General features: G+C 33.9%; 1 protein-coding gene across 15 annotated transcripts in view; it reads right to left on the reverse strand.

Moving 5' to 3' along the window:
- Positions 1–1,522: 1,522 nt before the first annotated feature.
- Positions 1,523–16,319, reverse strand: part of ATF2 (activating transcription factor 2) — an 84,973-nt gene continuing 70,176 nt past the window's right edge. For 14 of the 15 annotated variants that reach the window (XM_038584916.1, XM_038584915.1, XM_038584910.1 and 11 more), the window contains 2 exons: positions 8,569–8,674; positions 1,523–4,087 (listed from right to left, as the gene is read on the reverse strand). In XM_038584916.1, coding sequence (XP_038440844.1) covers positions 3,861–4,087; positions 8,569–8,674 — 333 coding nt within the window. In that variant the 3' untranslated portion in view covers positions 1,523–3,860. Of the gene's footprint in view, positions 4,088–8,560; positions 8,675–16,319 lie in introns of those variants that run through there. The other variant, XM_038584920.1, reaches the window with a different exon arrangement.

A 16,319-nucleotide genomic window follows, 5' to 3' on the forward strand; every position in this document is an offset into this window, starting at 1 on the left:
CATTTTCCCCTGTGTTTCTGTGCATGTGTGTATTACATAAATGAAGGCCTAGGAGTAAACAGGGTTCTCCCATAGTTACATTCTCACAATTCTTAATGTCAAACATTAAACACTATATAGTCTGAGATGCAGAGTTAATAAAACTACATTTAACAGTAAGTATACACCAGAGACAAGATTATCTTTCCTGTCCTCTGAAACAAATCAATGCAAATGTTTGACCTTTTAAAATTTCACCAAATTTTGTTAGAGAAGTACATCAGATTGTCTTCATGAAATCTAATCTCACGTAATCCAGATTATGTACATTTGTTAGAATGTGTACCTTAAAGTAAAAAATTGCCATGTGATTTTTTTTTTTTTTTTTGCATTTCTTTCAGATTGGCTCAATCTGAAAAAGACTGAAATACCACTTCATGTGCTCTCTAGCCCATTTCTTCACTTAGCCCTGACCACTTCTAACATAATATACAATGTACTTGGTATGTTAATTGTGTTTCCCCAACACCTTCCCACCCACCCTCTTTGGAATGTAGCTCTCCACAAAGGCAGGGATTTTTGTGTTTGGGCTATTGGTGTATCCCAAGTGCCTAGAATAACGAGCAACACACCAAGTTAGCACTCATTCACTGAATAAAACAATGCTGTACAAGAGTTCAGAGATATAACAGCATGGGGGTCGGTGAGCAAATCATGTTGTGCCACTTTAAGGACTCCAGGCTCTGAGTACAATGAGGAGTGGGCTCCAGGACTTGGAGTAGAGACATGCTAAAAGTTGAGTCATATTTGGAGAGCACAAATGTTGTGTTTTTGTAGCTGTTGTACTGAGGATGGGCTGCAGTAGGAAGGGTGGAAGCAAGGAGACAATTACAAGGCAAATACAGTAACATGTGTGAGGAATAATGAGTGCACGGATCAAGATGATAGCACTGTGCAGGGTGAGAAGTGGTTGAATTATGGATTGTTCTGAAGGTGAAGCCAATAGCATGTCCTGATAGCCTGGAGGTAGGATATGCAAGAAAAGAGGAATCAAGGATGACAACAGAGTTGTCCTGGCTTAAGCAACTGGAAGAATGGAGCTGTCATCTGTGCTGCCTTATGAAAGACGGCTGGAGAAGCGTACTTGAAGAGAAGGTGGGGGATGATGAAGAATCAGTGCTGGACATGTTACACTGAACTGCATTTGACATACAAGTTGGACATGTTATATTTAAGATCTTTTGTTAGCCAGTTGCCAAGAGATGCCAAAGGCTGGTGGATCTGTGTGTGGCTGTAGTTGAGGGAATGTTCCAGGCTGGGGATCATTAAAGGTTCACTGTATATGAATGGGGTTTAAGGAATGAATGCAGAGAAGAACAAGGCCTGAGCACCTTGCGGTTGAAAAATTTTTGAGAAGGAATGAATTTTATCACAGAAAGAGACTACCTGGTTCTTCTCAGGTAATAAATGTCCTGAAGGAAAAAAAAACCCGTGTCATTATCAGGTGATGTTACTTTATGAAAGATAGGTAAGGACAAGCAAATTATGAACATAATTTAAAGATAGAATTTATTCTCTGATGGTTTACTCATGCAAACTGCACATAAAAGAAAGTAGTACAGTTTGTGTAACATTGCAAATATAAGGACTCAAAATGCTAGGTACAGAAGTAGTGTGACATCCTGAAAGTCGAAATGGAATTTGTGTTTATACAACTAATAATGATTTTTATTTGCTGAGTACAGACTGATTTACAATGAAAGTTTTGCTAACCTTGATAAAAGTTCATTAACCGTTTACATGACTTCTTACACCTATGTAGTTTTATTTTACAGTTGCAAGAATTCCTGTTACCAAAAAACTTTAACTTGCATAAATAATAAAATGAAAGAAAAATGTACTGAAGGACTTAGGAGAGTGAAAAATTGAGGCTTTTCCTAACCCATTCAAACTACAATAAAAAATAGCCTTCTTGCAGAATTTATATTTTGTGCCTTTGAGATCAACTCCTTAGCATAACTATGGCAAAATCACGATTAGAAATTCATTACTTTAAAATTATAAAATCAGTTAAAAATAAAAAAAATTTAGAAGTAGAATTATCAACTAAAAACGCTCACTTTTAATAAGCCAAACAATAAAAATCCTATTATCTTCATACTTAAAAGTCCTGAAATGTCATTTGTATAATTTGAATGTTTCCCAGTTTGGAACTTAGGCAGGTGGGATATTTCCTTGAATTATCAAGGATATTCGATATAGGTTTTTTAAATGTCAGTCTCATTAGGAGATGGCACTGAGACGTTCGTAAATAGTGTAGTATAGATGCAGAACAAACTACACAACTTATTATAAATGCATTACAGATATTTACATAATGGAATCCTGCTTGAATGCCAGAAGTTGCTACTGGGTAGGACTCAACTATTTTACAAAGTTTTCTTACACACATCTACTACTTTATTTTTAACAATTTAGTCTATTTTAAAATATTGTACTGTATTTTGAACATAACTGCAGAATAAAAATAGATAATGGCACATTAGAAAACTCAGTATCCCACAGATGATTGGATAATGAGGAAAGTGTACCTACAATCATCTCATCAGAAACAAACTACATCATGGAATGTTAGTTATCCAAGCCTGCACAGTAATGACATTTTAAATTGCAATCATCTATTGGCCAGCATCACACTGAAGGCATCGTTAAACATTCAAGCAAAGACTGCTGGCATAAACTATTGAAAGAAACATACACACACACACATTCATACTCTCTCTCTCATTCACTCTTGCTTCTCACATTATAATTACATTGTTCTAAAGATAGATACTGATTTTTTTCCCACGAGAAACGTTATCAAAATTTGCTACTAAAAGATGACAGTGCTTTCACAAGAATAAGTACAAGTTAGCTTGCAAGTACAAGACAATGGGGGGTAAACAGTCTTAAATTTTCTAAGTAATTTTTAGGCTTTTTCTGGCAACCATACCATACTTGATTATGCATAAACTTCTCAGTTTGTAACCTGAAATCTGCAAAAAAAAGAAAACCAAAACCAAACCTAATTTCAAAAAATTATTATATTGGATAACCCTGTATCATAGATTATGTAATTTCGTATTTTATTAGCCTCAAAACATACGGTCTAAAATACTGAATTTAAGACTTGAAAAATAGTCATTTTGAAATGATAAAGGATTCCAAAATTCATGTCTACTTAAAATCTTAAAAGAAAATGCACGATTAATGATCTTGATTTAGTTTCAGAGTGTGCATAAAAGCACCGTATGTCTCTCACCATGTTTCACTCACTTAAAAAAGTGTTCGCTAATGTTATTCCTTTTGCATAATGTGCAAAATAAAAGGCAAAAAGATTAAAAGCAAATCTCTATCTTTCTCTTGCTAGTGCTTTATGACCTTGTTATTATTACAAAGTCAATAGGGACTATGCAGAACTTTGGTATAAATGATAAACAATACTACCATCACAGCTGAGGATTAAGAGGTGGTCAAAAGAAATGGAAGTGGGAAGAGATTCAGTAACACCCCCATTTATTAAAACACCACCAAATTAAAAGTGAAATAAACCACAATGAATTATAATACAATTTACACATTGAGCACAGAAAATTAATAAATCTAACAATATTTATAAAAAAAGCAAAATCAGTCTTTTTCCAGAGACTAAAAACTGTTGTTCAGTCTATCATCAACTGCTGCTACACCAACTTTAGAGCCAAATTTAATTTCAAGTAAAAAAAAAAAAAAAAAAAATTTACAACCACAGATTTCGCATAAATGGAAACTGGTCTTTCCTTGATTTCCCTTTGAAGTCACTAATGAGTATCTAAAACTGCTGCACTGCAGGTTTCTAATCAACTTCCTGAGGGCTGTGACTGGGAGGCAGGAGCCATAACAATCTGCGAAAGCGCAGGCTCTGTACTCTGGTCCGCCATCTGCGTGAGGACTGAGGTGGCCACAGCTTCGGCCTTGGAGGTTGAACTGACTCCATTGGATGTGCTGACAGAACTATGCTGTATAGCTTCTGTATGTGGACTACTTGGCACTGACAGGTCTTCTGAACTATCATCTTTATCTGCGGCTGAGTGGAAAAAAGAAAAGTTACTGTTTCTTAAAAACATCTCTAGGAATGTGTCAACAGTTTGTCAATATACAGAGTGAAAAGTTAGGCTTTTGCAAAAATTGGTTATTGAGTTAAAGTGGAATGACTGGAACTAAATAAATGAAAGGTGGCTGCAAGGAAGGAAGGAGGCAATTTCACCGCAACAGGTCAGATGAAGGTACAACCAGACACACGGAGCATCTGTATGCCCAGTGCTTCACTGAACAGAGCTGAAGTATTTGCTAAATAGTGTTAAGAAAATCAGGTACGAATTCAAGAGACAGCCTCTTACAGATATAATCAAACACTTATAAAGTAACACATCTAACAAAACCAGTGTGTTTGCATACATGCTATTCTTATTGAAAGATAAAAAAATTATAACCACATGCATAAACAAAATAAATTCTTACATACAAATTACATTTTCAAATTATTCCCTCTGCATCTCCAGAACTATATTTATTCTGGCTGACTCTCCATCTACTGTAGCAATGGGTGTTTACAACACCTGATTCTAATGATGCATCCACATGAGAATAAGCAATATTTAGAATCTAAATGCCACCAGCTGTTATAGCTGCATGAATTAATTGAGGTTCAAATAAAAAACTATATAAAACTCTAGACACTGCAATGGAAAAGATATTCAGAAAAGGGCTTAAGTATTTATAAAAAGCTACCAACTTTTAGGCTTGAACAATGAATTTCCTACACCTTTCTCATTTTAACAGGATAGAATCCAGTTATTTCATTTAGTGAAAAATTTGATATGTACAACACCCAAGTAGTTATAGTGTATGTAACTCATGAGATACAATGGTAACTCGAACCAGTAACTATAAACCCAGTGCCAAACTTAAGAGAACACTGCCAGTAAATGCTTCCTAGAGAATCCTCTCATCAAAAGTAATCACCATTCTGATAGTTAACCACTCGCTTAGTTTTGGTTTGAAGCTTTATCAAATGGGTGTGTGTTCCTACACAATAGCATTTGGCTTTGTCTTTGAACATCCTGAAAACTGTACCATACTGGATGTATTCCTTTGTACTTTTCACTTGGCATTAAAATGCTTATTTAGTGCTTTAAAGTCACAAGCAGGCTTTCTACCAAATCTCGCAATGCATACTGGCCTGCTTACTGCACAGGTGCCCATTCTAAAAGTTAAGCATTAAAAAGACTGTGGATCCTATGCAACAGGACTTATCCCATGATCTGTAATGCAGAAGGCAAAGGGGGAAGAACCTGGCCAGCTTAACTTTAGTTCAAATAAAATTCCTCATTTTGAGAGTTTTCTGAAATACAGTACTTACAGAATTTTGACAAGTTTGCCTCAAATCGACGTATTTTTGGGAAAGCAGTTTTTAAAATGTATTAATTAGAATCCCATCTTCTCTATAAATCTGCTATAAATGCAAAATCACACCTCAACATAAAAGCTTGACTTCAAGATACAATAAAAAAAATCACAATAATCCTTTTAAAATTATACAAAGTAGAAAGGATACTTTTCTGATGAAACAACAACAAAGGTTCTAAAATATTTATATTTCAGTTAAACAGCCAATACAATAGTTATGTGTTCAAAGAAACCCAAACCCTGGCAATGACTGAAAAGAATACTAAAAAAAAAAAAAAAAAGTTCTCTTTATTTCACCACTCTTCTTCAACAGGAAACAAACTGACCTTTCTCTCAATGTTAAGTTCTAGGGGATACACCAGGTTTCAAAAATAAAGAGGCTGATCTGTGACAAAAGGTATAAGTAAATATAAATACACAGTGGAGACAAGGACTCAAAATGAAACAGTAAATTGTAATGATAAGTGCTTACCTCCAGATTTTAAGAATTAGGTAAAGCAAATCTTTAGGTTGTACAAAGCATCAGTATACAAAATATCTTTATAATGTGATATACCTGCACCTTTGTCTACTTCTAGAGGTGAGGAGAGAAAAATCACTAGTTTAATAATAAGCACTAAAAAGATACCAGATCTTACTGCACTTTAAGAGCCATTTTCAGCCCTACTTAAAGCTACAAAACCCCCAACTGTTTGACAATTCACTCTATGAAGTTTTCTACCTAATGTTCATACATATTTTCATTAATGAAAATATAAATTCTCAATTACATTTAGGCCCAAGAAGCTTTGCTTCCTACTTATGGAAACAAGTATAAAACCATTTTAATAATGCCCAGAGATCTACAAAATATGAATTAATGGTAGTAATAAGATCACTCTTGTGCTTATTCTTCATAGAATCCAAACATTAAAAATTTATTCCTATTTTCATTCACATTTTATACTATATCTGATTGTTAAGGTGACCAACTGTCATGGTTTTCCCCTTTCATCCTATAAGATAGGGACTTTGAGTATTAGAACTGAGACCCTATGTGTATGCTTTTATACTGTCACCTTTACCTGAAGGATTTTGTAATATTCCTTAATTTTTATAAAACCTCAATTCCACAAATGCTTTAAAAGTACTATAACAATTCAACACCATTAGCAACACCTGTGTGCTACAATATGAATAGTGTTAGATATTTGTGAATCTCCCCACATTTTCTCCAAGATTTAAATATTCACTTTATCTACCTTGACCACTAAACAGAGAAGTCCTATTTTTCTTCTAAGACTTCAAACTTGAGAAATTACTTTAAAATCTCTACAAAACCCAATTATCTCCCCAAGAGCTGAAGGAACTAATTTTATGCTAAAACTACACTTTTACTGTAGTCAGTTTGTCTAGATGACTAGACAGAAAAAATGTAGGAATAACTTCAAACATCACAAATATCTTATCATTTCTTATAGCCCATACAATCTAGCCATAATATATATTCCCTAAAAATTTATTAATCTAGACTTTCAGTGTATTCTAAGGGTATGTATGGCACATAAATCCATACATCTAGACCTTAAAAATATCTTTATAAATTATTACTTAAAATGAAAAATTGGCTTGCCTTTCCTGAGCATATGCTGCCTTGATTACAGAGATAAAACTGTTGAGATTATCTAAGAGATTATCTAAGATTAAAAAACTGCAGATGAAAACAAAATTAAAAAAAAAACAACTGCAGATGAGATAAAATTTTAGTTGGATGTAACTGAAGAATTCATTTTCCTTCTAATTTTATAGATTCATTTGTATATTTCTTTTTGAACTATCAACATTCAAGAGAGCTCTCTTGTTAAGAAAATCATATATGCATAATGCTGAACTCAGTAGCTTCTATAGGAAATTATGTTGTTAAATCAGATGGGAGCCATAATGGCCTCATCCCCACAGCAATCATTGTTAATACAAACCTCAAACATATTTCTATATGGGTCCAATTTACTTCACAATGTGTTTCACTATCCCGTGAAAATGACTAGATATCAAAGGACTGAGATTTATTTGCTCAAAACTGACAAAAATCAATGTTCTAAATATATATGGCAATAGAGAGTTGCTAAATCTACTGAATCTTTTAAATTAAAAAATATTGCCCATTTTGATGAAACTGCTTACAATGACTACAAGTAAAGATGGTGGCCATTAAGTTTTATCGTGAGCACCTGAGGAACTGTTTGCATCCAATACAAAATGTTTCTTTCTTTTGAATTACTGACACTGGCAAATTAAAATGAAGTGGATACATATGGTTGAAACAATCTTCACATTTACAAATATCCTGAAATATCACTAAATCATAAAAACGAAAGCTGTGGGTTATATATTATGAATGTTGCCTAATGCATCCCAGCTCTGTTATTTGTTACAAATTTGTGTACGATGGACAAAATTGGCCATTTATTCAAGAGTAACAGCTGGCTCCAATATTGTGCATCTTAACAAAAAAGAAGGACATTACAAGATGGAAAAAGCACAATTAACCTCTAAAATGCTGAAAACAGAAGAATCTCATTTTGGGGAAAACATGTAAGAGAAAATTAAAAAGCAGATAATTTAAATAGTGTTCTATTTCAGCATTTTTATGACTAAAGGACTCAATATAAAGATTCACAATAAAAATGGCACAATGCTGAGACTTAAGAAAGAACAAAAGGATCTGATACTGGAACTGGGTACTATGTATTATTAAATGAAGATAGTTAATTTTTAAAAACATTACTGAATGGAGGCTGGAACAGAAGTAGTGTTTCACTCTAAGACAAAATGTTACTCTGGAAGATAAAATACCATCAGTACTTAACAGTTTATTTTAAATTATTAACCTGTTTTGTTGATGTATAATAATCCTCAGAAAAAAAGCTAGAAATAGGAAAACTCAAAAACTCTCTAGATTCTAAAAAGTATATTACCCATTCCATAATAATCTTGCAGAAGTTCTAATACTTAATATTAAATATTATACCCCAGTCTGTTTTTTAAATGGTAGCTTGTTCGCTCTGGCAGTATTTCACTCATGCAGCCTAAGGCTATAGGTAATGGAACATTACTCACTATGATAGCCAGATTTCTTCTGCATGGCGGTTACAGGGCAATCTTTATGAGCCAGAAGAAGCTGTTTCAGCTGTGCCACTTCATTTCTCAGCAGGGTGACTTCACTCTAGAGAAGAAACAACTTATGTACCTTAACAGCATCAGACTAAACATTTCTTACTGTTTATAACAAGTGAAAATTAAGAACATCGGATATCTTTAACAGAATATCAAGGAATAAACAAAATATACTGTTTAAATAGGTTTGTTCAGTACACATCAGTTTTCATATTTTAGCATTTGTACAAAAAACTTCTATAAAAATTTAAATGAGGTAACAACACGAATGGATAACATACTTCAAAGTTTTTTACATTACCATTTGCCTTGGGACTGCTTATGTATTACAGGTTACCTGTAGAAGATACTTTTTTACTTATGTTGCATGCTCTTTTGATTATTTGAAAAATTAGAAACATCAAGGAAGTCAGAATGAATTTTCACTGACTCTATGTACCTGAAAATGAAAAATTTATACTAGAAACTCAATTAAGCAAGTTTCTAGTTTTCCAGAAACTATGAAAAGCTCCACAGGGGAAATCACAATAACCAAATAATCATGGATACCTAAAATGAATCAAAGTACTTACTGTCTCGGACATGGAACCAATGAAAGGAGATGTATTATTGAAATGGCTTAGTTGCCCTTGATCTAGGTAATTTGTACACATCTAAATTTAAACCTGATAAATGGTGATTTGTCCTAGTCTTTTACTTTTTAAAAAAAATTTTATTTATTCATTTATTTGAGAGAGAGAGAGAGAGAGAGAGAGAGCGCACACAAGTGAGGAGAGGAGCAGAGGAAGAGGGAGAGAGAAGGGGAGAGAATCCCAAGGATTCTGGCACTGAGTGTGGAACCCAGCATGGGGCTCGATCCCATGACCTTGAGGATCACAACCCAAGCTGAGACCAAGAGGTGGATACCTAACTAACTAAGCCACCCAGGCACCCCTGTCCTAGTCCTTACTAAAAGATGAGCATTTCAGCCTTTGTTTTGGATGCATATTAATCTGGTATATTCTGTATAAAAGTTCCAAATTAAGAGATTTCCTTTGATTCCTTTTGGTTACCCCTAAATATTAAAGATGCAGAAATTAATGACAATTACCAATACTCAAGAGTTAGAATTAAGGGGCACCAAAAAAAAAAAGGGGGGGGGCACCTAGGTGGCTCAGTTGGTTAAGCATCTGCCTTTGGCTCAGGTCATGATCTGGGAGTCCTAAGATGAAGCACCGCATCAGGCTCCCTGCTTAGTGGGGAGCCTGTTTCTCCCTCTGCCCCTCTCCCTGCTTATGTGCAGTCTCTCTCTCTCACTCAAATAAATAAACTCTTTAAAAAAAGTTAGAAATAATATGAATTAATAAAATGGTTAAAAATGCTTAATTTACAAACACCTCTACTCACCTGGACTTACATTAACTTTGAGTATTCAAATTTCATCTATGAACCCAAAATTAAATAAAGAAATACAACAAGCATATGTACTTTTGTAAAAGCTCAGGCACTTTGTTTTCCATCCCTTTGTCTCTTAACAAGAAAGCTGAATATAAAATAATTTAGCAGACTAGTTTCATTAGGTCCCCTTAAGACGGAAACATAAAAATTCAGAGAATAAAAGTTAAGCAAGTCTCTTGGTTCAAATAGTTCCTCGCACCCCCTATAACAACAAAATACAACAATGTATTAAAGCACAGAATAAAAAGTGATGCTCACAGTAACTCTAAACATTAAAAAAAGGTTAAATTCTGTTCACAATATTGTATTTGAGACAAGAATGGGTGTGTAGTGATCAAAAATACAAAGGGAAATTTTTAGAGTTTAGAGTTTTGCTTTAAAAAAATATGCTGTTTAGAAAAAAAGCAGCTATTTCTATGGAAGACTATAGTCATTAATGTCAGTATCACTAATTATAGCTCTTTATTAGTGACATCAAAGATGAGAAACCATGTTACGAATAATCTAATATAAATCCCAAATTTCTCCCTCTCTGCTGCGTCAGCTTGATTTTGAGATTCCTAACAAGTTTCTCTTATTAATTTCTGTGATATGAAATAGGACTGGGTATGTATTTTTAGTCCACAGTAATATTATCTTATAATCTGGTACCTGTGACCAGATTCACATTAGTTTGAACCTATGAAAAAAAATCAATATTTAATCATTCTGACCTATACATATTGAAGTTTTATAAATACACATTGCTGTCATTATCAAGAAAAGTTAAAAAAAAATAAGTTTTCTTCTTTATCTCATCTTGCTAATTTCTTCTTTTTCTTTTTTTTTTTTTTTTGCTAATTTTTTCATTCATCTTGTCCCCAGACCCATATGCATATATGTGTGTACACTTATGGAGTATTTACTACACAGGACTGTAATTTATTTACTTGTTTGATACCTCTGCCAGATTGGGAATTTCTCAAGAACAGGGATTATCTTGCTTTTTGTATCCCTAGACTACAGCACACAGCCTAGCACAGACTGAGTACATGGTTATATTTTAGAACCATGTAAATCTATGTCCCTGAGGGTGGGGGAAAAAGTCCAAAGAAGGTGAAATTGCTTAAGTATATAAAACCAGTCAGAGGTCCTAATTTCATTATTTAAACCAACAATCTCACCAACATAGCTTACACTATTCATTTCCTCAGACATAAAATGAAAACTGGCATATTTTACAGTATCCTCTCAATTATAGAATTTTAAAAATCACAAATGCCCTCTCTCCTATATATTCTAGACATTCAGCATAAACGATATTATGATTTATTTTATCAAAGTAAAATATTTGTGGTAAGATAAAGCAGATGCTGAAAAAATTGTTAATGCTAGTCTAAAATGAAATGTAAATTACTTTGGCAATGTCTGTATCATTGCTCCATTCCATCTCAAAGGTTAATTATATACTAACGAACAATTTGTTTTTGCTTTTTTTACAGTTTATGTGAAGCAGATTAGGCTGATAAAATCATGACAGATTAGCCAATTGATTAATCGATGAAAGCTTTTCATGGATACTTGGCCATAGACTGAGGACCTGGTATTCCAAAAATTTATGATCTTTGATTTTCTAGTTGAACTACTACCCCCCAAAATAAAGAAATAATATTGGATAATTTCTTCTTTGGGGAGTTTCTCACTGGTAAAGGTACAGTTTTCTTTATGTTAAGTCTTTCCAAAAATCAATGATTAGGTATCAAGATTCCCATCACACAATTCCAAGGATTGTCATGGATGTAAAAATCTTACACTTGAGAACAAAACATTTAATTTATGTATGTAACAATAGAAAAAGAGATAACTGGGTTCTTAATATTTTGGAAATACTTTGCCAAATGGACTCTTCTGTTACTCTCTTCAGAGTATTTTCAGACTTTGTTTCATGTCTGTCTCCTCTGCTAGACCACAAATTCTGTAAGTGCAAGGACAATGTCTTTGTCACTGTTGTATCTCCTGTGTCTAATAACATGCCCTGCACACAATAGATACTTAATGACAGAATGAATAATAAATAGCTAGCATTTGCATAGTGTAGTTATAACAGACTTCTCTATACCCTCTCTCTCATTTAATCTTCATAATAGTACTTATTCTATGAATATGACAGATGGGGAAGTAAAGGCTCAAAGATTTTTAGTAAGGCCTAGTATAAAGAAGTACTAGGTCTCAGGCTCATAAGAAAATGCATCAAAAAAAAAAAAAAAAAAAAAAAGAAAATGCATCAAGTATAAGTGGCTTCACTATTACCCGTTCTCCCTCTAGAACATAGTTAAAAATGAAGGAAGGCTGTAATAGCAGAGAATACTTTTTTTTTTCTTCAGGAATTAAAAACCAGTGTAGCATCTTCCAATTGTCACCATTCCTTTTTATTTCAAATGATAAATACTGAAATAAAATATGGTTTGGGTATCAGAAATAAAAGATTTGATCCTATTCCCTTTTGAATCAATAGAGCAATAACCAAACTTTTTCTGTATCATTAACTTATGAGTGAAAACTCCTCACGTATCCAGCTATGAGGGAATGCTTCTATTTTTTTTAATTTATTGAGCTTCTACTCTACACATATTATCCACAACAAAAACTCCTAAGTTTTATATACAGACCAACTGTTAAGAAGCTGCGGTTAGTAAAGAATCTACCTTTGATCACAAAGGAAACATGCTGAAATTTAAGCCGAAAACAAAATTCCAAAATGAATATAACTGAAAAAGCCATAAAGAGGTGAAAACTTTTTCAAGTAAAAGACAATAAAATCATGTATTACCTTGAAAAAATAGTAATTTATAACAGTATCCCAGTTTTGGTCTAGATTACCATGTCTCTGGTGCAATTTGATGCAACTGTCTTTTTAGCAACAATTTTAGAAAGTCAAAATATAATCAAAATCAGTGAGTGGGGCAAGAAAGTTGAATAATTAATGTTCTTTAAAACCCAATATGGGGACGCCTGGGTGGCTCAGCGGTTGAGCGCCTGCCTTCAGCCCAGGGCGCGATCCTGGAGACCTGGGAACAAGCCCCATATCGGGCTCCCTGCATGGAGCCTGCTACTACTCTCTGCCTATGTCTCTGCCTCTTTCTCTCTGTTGTCTCTCATGAATAAACAAATAAGATCTTTAAAAAAAACAAAAAACAAAAAAACCCAATATGTATTTGGTAAAAATATGAAGTTACACCTCAACACTCGTTATGATTTATCTATAATATATAAGTAACCATGGGTCATTACTGCCCACTATACGATCAGCTAAGCCTATGTCACATAAAGGATTATTAAGGAAATGTAGAATTGATGAGTGTTTTCACATAAAGTAGAGTTTAATTATTTCACTGACATTCAATTTGCTTTACAAGTCATTCTGTTCTTCACAGTTAATGGTCTTGCTGTTGGCAGACTGAAATTTTTCTCCCTGAATCTATCATAAGCATGTTAACTCTTTATACTCTGAAAACAAGAATCTGTCACTTTTTAAGACTGTTTAATTTGATAACTAAAAAACAAAAAATAAGAATCATATATCCACCTAAACAATAGAGAAAGTCATAATTGAAGCACACTTTCTTCCTAAACTATTCATGCCCTCAAAAGCCTCTTCACTTACTCCTGCTACATGTGTCATTCCAAAATTCGATTTAGGGATTCATTCCTATATCGATTTTCATATTTACACATTTATCCATCTAATTATAAACCCTTTATTAATGAAAAAGAGCTGTGCTATTTTAGTGTACAACTATTTTTTTGAGTAAGTTATTGAGGTGACATTGCCCTGAGCTAGAATTAACCATTTTAAAGTAAACAATTCAGTTCAGTGGTGTTCAGTACATTTACAATGTTGTACAGCCACCTCCCTCAATCTGGTTATAAAACACTTCTGTCGGTCCAAAGTAAAACTCCTCACCCATTAACCAGTTTCTCCCTATTTTCTACTCACCTCCCCCTGCCACCCCTGCAACCACTAAACTGCATTTGTCTCTATGGATTTCTATTCTTTTTCTTTTTCTTTCTTTTTCCTGAGAGAGAGAGAGACAGGAGTGGGGAGGGGCAGAGAGAGACAAAGAGAGAATTTTAAGCACGCTCCACACCCACGCAGAGCCTGATGTGGGGCTTGATCTCACTACCCTCAGATCATGATCTGAGCCGACATCAAGAGTTGGACATGACAGAATGAGCCACCCAGGCAACCCTCTTCTTTGTATTTCATATAAATGGAGTCATAGGTGGCTTTTTTCTGGCTTCATTTCATTTAAGCAAAATGTTCAGAGGTTCATCCATATTCTAGCATGTTCATCCACATTCACTCCTTTTTATGGCTGAATATTCTATTGTATGCATAGACCATAATTTATTCATTCCTCCACTGATAGACATTTGGGCTGCTCTCAACAACTTTCCTTTTACCCCTAACAATATATTATAGCTAATTTCCTAGGTTAGTACCTGATATGAACATCATTCTTTTTTTTTTTTTTTTTACAGAAATATTTTATTTTATTTTATTTTTTTATTTTATACAGAAATATTTTAAAGAATATCCTGTTAGAGGATACCTGTGTGGCTCAGTCTATTAAGCATCCAACTCTCGATTTTGGCTCAGGTCGTGACCTCAGGATCCTGGGATTAAGGCCCACATTAGGCTCTGTGCTCAGGGAGGAGTCTGCCCATCCCTCTCCCTCTGCCCCTCCCCCCATGCTCATGGTCTCTCTCAATAAGCAGTATCTTTAAAAAAAAAAGAGAGAACATCCCTGATAACACATCATTTCATCACCTATCTTCACATTCTGATACACAGTTCCAAAATTAATAACACTTTCTATCTAACCATGATTCCCCATCGTCACTTAGTGTTTTTGATTAAAAATATGGATTTTGGAGCCTGAGTGGCTCAGTCTGTTAAGCGTCTGCCTTTGGCTTAAGTCATGATCTCAGGGTCCTGGGACTGAGCCCCATGTTGGGCTCTCCCACTCAGCATGGAGTCTGCTTCTGCTTCTCCATCTTCCCTTCCCCTGGTGCTAAAAAATAAAATTTTTAAAAAAGTAAATAAATAATGGATTTTAATTTTGTTTATAATTTGGGGTATTAACATTACATTCAACTTTAGAGCTTAATTTAGGAATTTCTTGAATTTGACTTTTTTTTTTTTTTAGATTTCATTTATTTATTCATGAGAGACACAGAGAGAGAGGCAGAGGGAGAAGCAGGCTCCATGAAGGGAGCCTGACGTGGGACTCGATCCCAGGTGTCCAGGTTCAGGCCCTGGGCTGAAGGTGGCACTAAACCGCTGAGCTACCCAGGCCGCTCTTGAATTTGACTTCTATTTGAAAGTTTCATGCTTTGAAAATGATGCATTTGTTAACCTTTACCTCAAGGATAAATCTTGCCTTTATTCCTCCAATCAAGAAATTTCTACCCAGATTAGGAAACACAAAAATGTAAATATACTTTACAATAATGACATTTAATCATAGTTTGTTTGGTGGAAAAAACATGAGATGAATGAAACAAAGATTACATTTATCTTGAATACTGAATTTTCCAGGGTTTTCTGAAATAACAAAGTCCTGTTGCTGTTAGTAATGGGCTGCAATTAAGGAAATAACAATATCTCGTGAAAGCTGTTAATATACTGCTATACCTTAGGTCAAAGCAGAAAACTGGCCCAATCTAAAGTTGAAGACTACTCTGTAAATGATACTGTACATTTCTATACCATTGTACAGTTTTCAGCCTTTTTAAACTTCTTAAAAATGACAATAAGCCAAATCACAAAGGAAAATATTGATAAATTTAAGACTTAAAATTTATGTATTTAAAAATACTTGCACTCATTCTAATTCAATTGATTTATGCAAAAAATTCTCAGAGAAGTAGGATCAACAGGTATATTCTATGGATAAGACAAATGAGGCTAACAAAGAATGACAACTAAAAAATAGCCAAGTTATTCAGAAGAATAATTTTGTTAAGAACAGAAAAGAAAAAAAGAGCTAAATCATTTTGTGAATGTAACATGAGTACCTGAAAATTTGAATGACAATACTTCATATTTTAAGAGAAACTTGGCAAATAGCCATTTTTTAAAGAATATAAATAAGTTAGTAACTATAACCTGTTTCATTGTATTTAAAAGGAAAAGAATCAAGTTTTCTACAAAGTTATAAAAATAGTTCTTGAATAAGAATTTATCAGATGATAATATTAAGATATCCTCGTAT

Source organism: Canis lupus, chromosome 36, assembly GCF_011100685.1.
Source record: "Canis lupus familiaris isolate Mischka breed German Shepherd chromosome 36, alternate assembly UU_Cfam_GSD_1.0, whole genome shotgun sequence".
NCBI classification, from domain to species: domain Eukaryota; kingdom Metazoa; phylum Chordata; class Mammalia; order Carnivora; family Canidae; genus Canis; species Canis lupus.